Raw genomic sequence first — 10,000 nt, 5'->3', positions numbered from 1 at the left:
CAGGAATTAGTGGGATATAGTGCTGGACATGACGTTACCTTGAGTACATGACAGTCAGCCCCTAACCAGGCTCTGATTCACAAGACTAGGAGGTACTCGCTTTAAGTCCTTGGGTAAGATATGAACTTGTGGTAATTGGGCCATTTATGTCAAATGTCTCCACTATTCTTTTCTTTCCCAGTCTTGTTTGACTTTATTGGTGTTGTTGTTTAAAAAAACATTAACAAAACAAAACAAAACAAAAAACACAAAAAAAGAAAAATAGGCAGCCAACGCTGCTCATCATCTTGGGATTATTTAGTGTTTCAGTGTCCGAGTGTGTGTCTGACAGGGCCTAGGAGCAACTACATCAGAAAGGTACTTTTCTGTTTTTTTTTTTTTTTCCTTACAGAGTCATAGGCAGAATCTGGAGCTGGAGTTGGCTGTCATGTCCAAGTTTGACTGCTTTTAAAATTTTGTTTGTTTGTTTGAAATTGCAACGGTAAGATGAACTGCAGTATAAGATGGGCTGTTTTGATATAGTGCAGTCATAATACCACTTATTTTTCAAGCTTCACGTGAATAATTTGTTTTATTTTTTATTCCATCTAAAGATGTGTTACCTTACTGCATCAGAGATTATACTAAAGATATGACTGTAAGTCCGTCTTTGCTTCATTCCATTTTACTCAAACATGAATAAAATTAAGTACTTTGTAGCCTATGCTTTCTTGATAGATTCAAAATGATTAAAAGTGAATAGTAAAATATGCATATCTACAAATTTAGTACACCTTATAAAAAATTGTACATGTTGATATATGTTTATTTAAGCATTAAGAATATAAACAATGTGGTAAGCTGTAATTAAACTTTAAATAACAGACCAAATTTTAAAATTGGTAGGATTTTATTTTATAGTCTAAATGAATTAAAATTAATAATAGTCAAAAGTAAAATATAATTCTCAGATCCCATTATTTTATTAAGACAATAAGCAGGCAACTCCAGCCATACATTCTGATATATTTATAAAATATTTATATATGTGTAAAAATAAATGTGATGATTTAGATATATATTCGTATTCTAATTTTTTAATTGATGCTAACCATAGTGATAGGAGATATTTGCTTATACAGGAGAACATAATTTATTATCTTATTTTAAAATAAACACTACATTAAAACCCCACATCATTTCAAGAAGTGTGGGTAATAGTAGTTATTTTGTTATTATACATAACTTTAAAAAATAACAAGATAAAATGTTTGAGCTATATGCACATGAAAAATGAAATTTACAAAAAGCTTAAGAAATGGATCCAAATGTATATTTAAGCACTTCCTCTGAAACCCTCATAACTAACAAAATATGAAAAAAACAATACATGTGGTTTACAAACCAGAAAGCTTAAAAATTCTCTTCTAATGCTATTTTTATTAAGAAAATGTTTACTCATTAATATTTTAATTGGAACTTTGCATCATCTCAGATAGAACTTGAGTCTCCTGTCACTATATTTAAACAAGAATGTCCTAAAAGATTGTCTGTTTTCGAAATTAGCCTCTGCTCTCTCAATGGTTGTTGCTTGTTTACTAAATCAATATGTAAATCTTTGATTTAAGCTTTTATTACACAGTGATTCCGTTCTGCCACTGTGACCAAAAGTATCTGATTGCTGATCAAATTCTCTATATTCGTTTCACCTTTCCCCCACTCTCTGTTAGGTTCTGAGCTCATGCCCAAAGCACTGTCCACCAGGATAGTGGGAGGCATTTGGTGGTTTTTCACACTTATCATCATTTCTTCGTATACTGCTAACTTAGCCGCCTTTCTGACAGTGGAACGCATGGAATCCCCTATTGATTCTGCTGATGATTTAGCTAAACAAACCAAGATAGAATATGGAGCAGTAGAGGATGGTGCAACCATGACCTTTTTCAAGGTAAGTTCTGCTGGTTACCTGAAATTTACAAATTAAAATGATAGGGCACAAACCTCTTTCGATTCACAAAGGTAAGGGTGTAACAACGCCATTATTTGTGCACAATTCTTAATAATAGCATATACCTCAAGGAGTGGAGAGTTGTACAACTGAACATATGCTCATCAAGACCAATCATTTTAATCTGAAAATGCTAAGGAGGTTTTGCTTTACAATATTTTATTCCTGTTTTGAGGAAAATCAGCCCAAGTGTAACATTTTTTCCCAGTAAGTTTTTCTTTTTGAATAACACAAAATGTATTTATTGAAACTGTAATAGTAGGATGTTCAGATTCTACAAAACTTTGCTATTCGAGAAGAATAGAATGATTACTTGGAAAAATGTTTCCCATACACACATTTACTTTTGTTGAAATGAGGCAAGATTTAAGGGCTAAAAATACAGAGACATTTCTTATTATCTATACATTCACCAAGGTAATATTCTGGGAGACACAGAGTTGAAAGGGGCTGTCCCACTGAACTCACAGTGGTTTCCAGAGAGACAGCCCTGTGGAACATTTAAATGAAAGTGTGCTTGTAAAAAGTTTCTGTCATGTAGAGTGCCTTGCCCTCCTCTATTTTTTCTCTCTTCTCCTTACTCTGGCCCAGTGAATGGTCTACTCTGGCCCAGAGTAGACCAGTTGAGGGATTTCACTTTAGGTAGCTATTATCACTTTATAATTCCTTTTATATCTTACCAAGTATTTTTACATTTTTTGTAGCTTGGGCAAATATTTAAACATTGATATTTTCTTTCTGTGTTCACAGAAACACAACTGACAGTGCAAATGTGCAGTGGAAATAGTAATTTAAAAAAATAGATTAATTCAAGCTATAAAATAAATCATTTCATGAAGCATTCATCAAGTTCTTATTGAGTGCCAAAAGTTACACCACACGTTGAGTATTCTAGTTCTCACTTTCGAGGAGATTATAGTTTAGTTGGAGACAGAATAATAAATTTTAAAAAATCACTGAATTTGGTTTTATGTGACTTAAGTCAGTATTTTGTCAAATTATTTAACTTTCTTTGTAAAAAAATGTATAAAAATTAATCAACTTTAAAATAAACTTTCTGGACATCCAATTTCCAAAAAAATAAGATAAATTAGATTTAGTCAAATATTTTAAATTTAATTATTTTCAAAGTAAATTTCTCATATGACTAGATTGAGTATTGGATATGGATTTCACATTTACTTGGAAAATCACTGTTATTTAATCAAATTTATTGAATAATGAAATATAAGCAAAACATTACGTTCAGTATGGTCCTATGTGACTATATTAATTGCAATGGATCAGTTTTTCTTAATTGAATATTGAGCATTTATAAAGATTTCCTTTCTTATAATACTTGTTAATATTTTTGTGTTTTTGTAAAGAAATAAGCTGTTAGGCCAGGCGCAGTGGATCATGCCTGTAATCCCAGCACTTTGGGAAGCCAAGGTGGGTGGATCACTTGATCCCAGGAGATTGAGACCAGAATGGGCAACATGGCAAAATTCTGTCTCTACCGACAGCACAAAAATTAGTCTGGTGTGGTGGCATGCACCTGTAGTCCCAGCTACCTGGGAGGCTGAGGCTGGAGAATCACTTGAGTTCGGGAGGCGGAGGTTGTAGTGAGCCAAGATGGTGACATAGCACTCCAGCTTGGCCAGTTGGAGTGAAATCCTGTCTCAAAAAAAAAAAAAGAAAAAAAAGGAAAATAAATAAATAAGCTGCTGAAATTGCTAAACATGCGTTGTTAGTGTCAACAACTTGAAGGAAGTGAACACGTGATGCATATAAATTATTCCAATATCCAGGTGACTTTTGAATTGAGTTTGTAAAATATAATAATATAAATATTGTACCTAACACAAAAATTTGACACCAGAAGTGTTTATTTTTGGTTCATAAACATTTCTGTTTTAATTTTGTTTTCCAGAAGACTCAAATATTTTGTTTGAAAGTTCAAATATACTAGTAGCAAAGTTCATTTTTGAAAAATCAATTACCATTTATTTTTTCTTTATAAAATTTTTATTTTTAAGCTTATTTTCTTAATTTTTTGTCTTTTCATTCTTTCGTTCTTTTTTTTTTTATTCAATTGCTTTCTGCTATGCAATTTTGCCTACTTTCACTTTTCCTTGCTACTGACTTTTCTTCTTACTCTTTTTTACCTTGCGTTTTTCTCTCACACACGAGTGCCTCTAGCATCTTGAGAAAATCGACACGACATAGCTTTCTATTTCCAACAGCACATGTACCATTTCTTTAGAATTGTATCTGGAATGTACACAAGTCACAATAAAAACCACACAGTGATAATCACTAAGTTGACAACTACCTTGTGTTGCTAATATTATCACATGCTGAATTCTATTTTCCTACTGAAACAGGAAAAGAAAATTAGAACTCACAGGAATACATTAAATGTTGATTTTTTTTTTTTTTTGGTGTTTTAATGTAGCCTTAAAATATTCTAATTTCGATTTCAGTATTTCACTTGTTAAGTATATAGTTATACCAGCTATTGTATGAAATTAAAAAAAAATTCTAGCAGTCTGGAATTCGAAACTACGTACTCATTTTTAAACTGTACAATGAACCAGAGACTATTGTGTATTTACATTTTATACGATTCTTTCATTTTTCAATTAACAGTCACACATACAAACACTCCAGGGAGCACCCTTAAGGCAGTGACTTCTAAAGGAATCTCCATCTTGCTTTTACTAATTTAGCAAGACCCTGCTGTTAACTAATTGTTCTGGAATACTTCCTTCCAGAAAATTATTATAAAAAAAAGATATAGTTTTGTTACTACTAGCAAGAAGATCTGGCTCCAGATCTCTGGTGTTAAAGGGTGTAAATCCTCAGCATTGCAAAGACATAGCAGAGTTACATAGCTGTTCTTCAACATTGAATAATTCCATGTCCAAAGACCATGATTGATTTTGTTCACTGAGCTCAAGGTGCTCAAAGTATATTATCTTCAAGAAAAATTCTTCCTTCTTTTTTTCTATATCCATTACACACCACACAGACTCACCTCAGAGATAAATTTAAAGCCATGACTGGAAAAAAATAATTCAAAATAGGAGATAGTGGTTCTCACGTTATTTTCATGTAAGTAATGGAAAACTGCATGATATCACCAATATGTTCTTAATCATATTTAGATAGTAAAATAGATGACAGTCCAGGAATTTTATTAAGAAACATTAAAGGAGGAGTCAAAACGTACTTGGAATCAGGGAATTTAGTGTACTAGAACTGAAATTTCACCCCAGGGCTAACCATTATGCAAAATGTTACCAAGCAACAGGAACATTCTTTCCTCCCTGAAGTATAAAGGCTAGGAAAATGGAAGTCTATACATTATAGGATCAAAAATCACTCAGCTATAGCTTGTAGGTGTTATGGCCTCTTTTGAGAATTCTTGTATTTTTGAAGTGAGTAACATGTTTTACAAAATGATACTGAATACCCTTGTTTATATGAAATCCATGACTCAAGTTTTCTTTGTCTGGATTTGGCCTACCTGAAATTTCTGACTTTATTATATGTACTAATACATTATGTCCATCTGAAAAATATAGTGTCAAAGGAAGAAACACGTGCTCTTTTGTATGGTCATTAAACAAAATGTTGGCACATATTTTAAAATTGTAGGTTCCATCCAAATTGATGTATTCCAGTCTTGTGTTGCATTCTATACCTTTACATGTCTTTCTCCAGTGCCCATTATGCTTTTTTTTCATCCCCATCCTTCTCTACCAACCTAATTGGTTATATTCTCTTTATTCCTTAGATTCTAATCTATGCATCACTTATTCCAGGGAAACTCTCCTGACCCTTTTCATACCTAAATTACCCAGTCTGGGGACAGTGCTCTTCTTTTACATCCTTTTTTTTTTTTTAACTTACGTTATTGTTAAATTACTAATCCAAGATGTGTTTTCTTGGTTCCTGTATGTTTCCACACCCTACGGCACAGCAGGAGAATAGTGATTGAATGAATCTATATCATTCACTTTTATACCTCTAGTTCTTGGCACTGAACTTACACATCTTGAGCTTGTGTTAATTATTAATTGCCACAAGAATATTGCTTAATGAACAGCCAAAAACTTAGTGACATGTAATATAAACCTTTATTTATCTTCCAAGTCAACTGTCCTTCTCACAGAAACTTGAGAGCCTAAGTTTCTACATTTGAAGACTCAGTTCCTTCTACACCAGGGTGACAGTGCTTTTACCAGTACAGTTTCTTCTTAACCTTTAAATGTGTCTAATTGAATCTGCTTATACTGTAAAAGCCACACACGCTATTCTTTTAAAGGCATGCCTCTCTTCAGACTGAATCATTGCTACTTTGGGCTAGAAGATCTTTATCCAAATGAGAAAATCTACAAGGTATTGCCTTGACATTTTTAGAGGTTTTAAGAAAGCATCTAAGGCATCATGCTTAATTTGATCCTCAATTAAGGCTTGTGGCCATGTTGAGAAAATTTTAAGAACTTTTGCTGGTTTGAGACACTGAAGATTAGAAATACGCTTATTATCCAGCCATGCAAGTTTTATCCCCTCTACATCACCTCTAAATTCAGCTTGCAAAGTGGTCAGTTCTTTTAAATTTTATTTTCCTCTCCTCCTCTTCCTCCTCTTTTTCCTTCTTCATCTCCTTGCTGTTGTTTTGATTGTTCTTTTCTTGCTTGTACTACCTTATATGTAGCTAAAACTAGCCAGCTGATACTTTGAACATTTTGTCATTTTGTTTGGCTATCTTTTGGCTAAATCCAAAAGATTATGAGTTCATTTTCTATCTTCTAAGTCACTACAACTACAACATGTAATTAAAAATAAGATTTTACCCTATATTCACGGATTCCTATTTTCCCAGCCTCCCCCAATGATGATTTGATTATTATCTGCTATGTGTGCCCTAAGTCGATGCCACAGCTTTTCTTTATTGCAGCACCTTGCTACTTTTGTCAAATTCCATACAGTTATCCATTGGCACAATGAATTTTACATTCACTGATGGAAAACCTATGACAGAGGCTTTCAAGTATAATGTGTGATTATGTGTAAAATTTTATTATTCTATAGGGTAGTCAAAGGTTTATTCGAAACATAGAGCCCTCTATAGCTTTCCCATTTTAATTATTTGCTAAAATTCATTGATTTTGAAGTGTAGGTAATTAAGTTAGGAATGAAAAGCAAGTGGGTTATTCCATCCAAGGTAAAATGTTTTAATTTTTGGTACTGAGCAAAAGAGGATTTTTCTCGGGAGATTTTTGTCTTTCTTTCTTGTTTTCTCTGTCTCTCTCTCTCCCTCCCTTTCTTTCTTTTTTTTTTTTTTTCTTTTAACTTCTACAGCCTTCCTTTGCAAAGTACATTCTAAATTCCAGCTCATTTATCTTCAGACAACTTCTAAGGAAGGTAGGAAGCAATTATCATTATGCTCATTTAACAGGTGAGGAAACTGGTCCACAAAGAGGTTAAATGACTTATTAATTGTAAAGACTATAACCAGGGAATGCATAGTATCACAATAAAGGTAATAACCAAAGATATAATCACATAAACCATCATTACTCAGAAGAGTTAAGTGTATTAATCATTTTGGCTCACCCACATAGCTTCAACTGCTTGATTATATTAAGTTTCTAAAACATTTGCCTTATAGCATTGGGGCAGATACAGCTATAACATGTTCTTTATAGTCTGCCACTTATTCTGATCTTACCAGTTCAATAATCTTCTAAAATTAAGTTCTGCTGGGGTGATAACATATAATAATATATGGTGGGGTGATAGTATATGTTTTGAAGTCTGAATTGCTAGTGTGGCATGCCTGCAATAATTTTTTTGAGACCTTGAGTGATTTTGCTTTAGTATACTACAAAAATATAAGTAACTTTTACATGAGAGATAAAATGTAAAAAGTTGGTAGTTTACTGCAAGTCCTTATTAGATCTGAAAACATACACTATTCATTAGAGATTGCTCCTAATTTTGTAAATATAAGTAAAACAGAATTCTTGTCCGTTTTTATTTAGAGCAATTGTGGTAATACAAGTATAATATATTTACTGTGAAGAGATTTACACATTAGCAGAGTAAATTCTCACAATTGCAATAATAATGTGCTTTTCACATTGAAAAATGTTTTCTGAAATGAATGTTTATTTTCTCTTGCTATATTGTTGGTAAAACATTTTGAAAGTTCCATTTTGCATATGCAGAAAATTAACCTAAAAATAATATTTAAAGATGAGAAATATTATCTAGATTTTTTTTGAATTTTAGATATGTTTAGTTTTAGAGTTTATTCTTTAAATGTTTTTCATATTTTATGTAGCAAGATTTCTAGTTAAGTGTAGTTGTCTGTAAGAAAAGGTTTAGTAATTATTTGTCAGCACATGGTTAGAAATCAGGTTATGTCCTTTAGTGTGCACATGTTTATTATTATACAGATTCTAATAATTTTCCACCACTATCCAGAAGGAATGCTTCTACAATATGACAATTAGAAATTATTTATGGTACTTCAGTAAGTATAGGGAGGATGTGTTAAAGAGCTACTCACATGAGTTGGCTTGTTTATTTAGGTGTTATTAACTAGCCACATAGCTTTTTCTCATGTCATTTTTATTTATTTTGAGTTCAATAGGGAGTCTTTTCCCTTTTGAGCATTTGTGTTTCTCAGAGCTGTACTTCATTTTGTATGTCTAAGTGAAAATTGAGAAAATATATGTTCTAAGGGACTTGAGGAGGGAACATTCATCTTTTCTTTGCAAACCTTTATCGTAGGTTTTTCTATCACGGGGATTGAAAGCATAAAGTTCTATATTTGAGACTTGGGAGAATTGTACATGAGACTTTGTGTTTATCTAATGGAGACTGAATTAAGAAGAGATGACTTTTAAGTGACATTAAGGACGTGGTATTAATTGGCCTACTCTATAAATTGATATTGAATTGAGTTCTGAGCAAGAGCTTTGAGATTTGTGTTCATGTAGTTTTCTTGCCTGAGCTTGTTTTACTACCCTATAATATTTAGTGAACTACTTCTGCTCCTTTCCTTGTTGTGAAAAAAAAGTGCTATTTTAACTGGCAAGGGTAAATTAGTTCACAATTCTGATTTACATATTGCTTTGTGTTACTTGAGAATCCCTCAGTATTCCTTTGCAGATCTAAACTAAAACAAAATGTTCCTCAAACAAAACATACTGTTCTAACTTGGAAGACGAAATACCTGATATACTTCGGTTACTAAGCCAAAAACTATTCTTGCCAACTTGCTTGCAAATTACTAATTAGGAAATAGCTATGACTATTTAGAACACAAAGAAATTTTATTTTTAATTTTTTGTTTGTTTCACCTATTGAAGTTTATAGATAATCTTTTTTTTTCTTTGTGCTTTAATGAGTTAAACAAAATATAAAAGTTTTATGTGGTTGATCACCAATGTGTCTAGACAGTCAGAATAGGTTAATGGTTAATATTGTTGATAAAATTTTATATTTGTTCATGTTGCTGTGTTCTTCATTGTCCATCAGAATTTTTTTTCTAGAAATCTGAAAGAAATAGTGAAGATTTTTTAGTCATAGAATTTTTCTAACTCGCTCAAATTATTTTTCCTTTATGAATGGTGTTGAAATACTGAATGTGGGAAATTCATTATAGTTAACATTAAATTACATGGTAGTATTTTGTTCAATAAAATACGGTTGGTATTTTAAAGTGTTGTTATATTTTTATTAGTGTCTAATATAGTTTTAATATAAATTGGTCATGTTTGATACAAATATTTAAAACATGACTAATGATTTATTATGTCTTTGATTTATTTGTGTAGTAAGGAAGTTATTTTTACTCAGAGAGGCTGTCTCCCTCCCCCTTTCCTCATCTAACACACAATTTATTGTACGTGAGACCTGATCCTATGTTTATTACAGGGATTTGCATAAGGACTACAGGAAACCAACACCATTTTACTATGTTCCCATTGCAAGAAATAAAATGGTGCCTTT

General features: G+C 32.1%; 1 protein-coding gene across 3 annotated transcripts in view; it reads left to right on the top strand.

Annotated features, from left to right (window-relative positions):
* GRIK2 (glutamate ionotropic receptor kainate type subunit 2) overlaps positions 1 to 10,000 on the top strand; it is a 694,446-nt gene that overhangs the window by 545,219 nt on the left and 139,227 nt on the right. For all 3 annotated transcript variants that reach the window (XM_026454391.1, XM_026454392.1, XM_026454393.1), the window contains exon 12: positions 1,710 to 1,927. In XM_026454391.1, the coding sequence (XP_026310176.1) occupies positions 1,710 to 1,927 (218 nt within the window). The remainder of the gene's footprint in view (positions 1 to 1,709; positions 1,928 to 10,000) is intronic.

Source organism: Piliocolobus tephrosceles, chromosome 5 (assembly GCF_002776525.5).
Source record: "Piliocolobus tephrosceles isolate RC106 chromosome 5, ASM277652v3, whole genome shotgun sequence".
In the NCBI taxonomy this organism is placed as follows: Eukaryota; Metazoa; Chordata; class Mammalia; order Primates; family Cercopithecidae; genus Piliocolobus; species Piliocolobus tephrosceles.
Note: the sequence above shows the minus strand (reverse complement) of the source record. Positions and strands in the feature narration are given on the sequence as shown.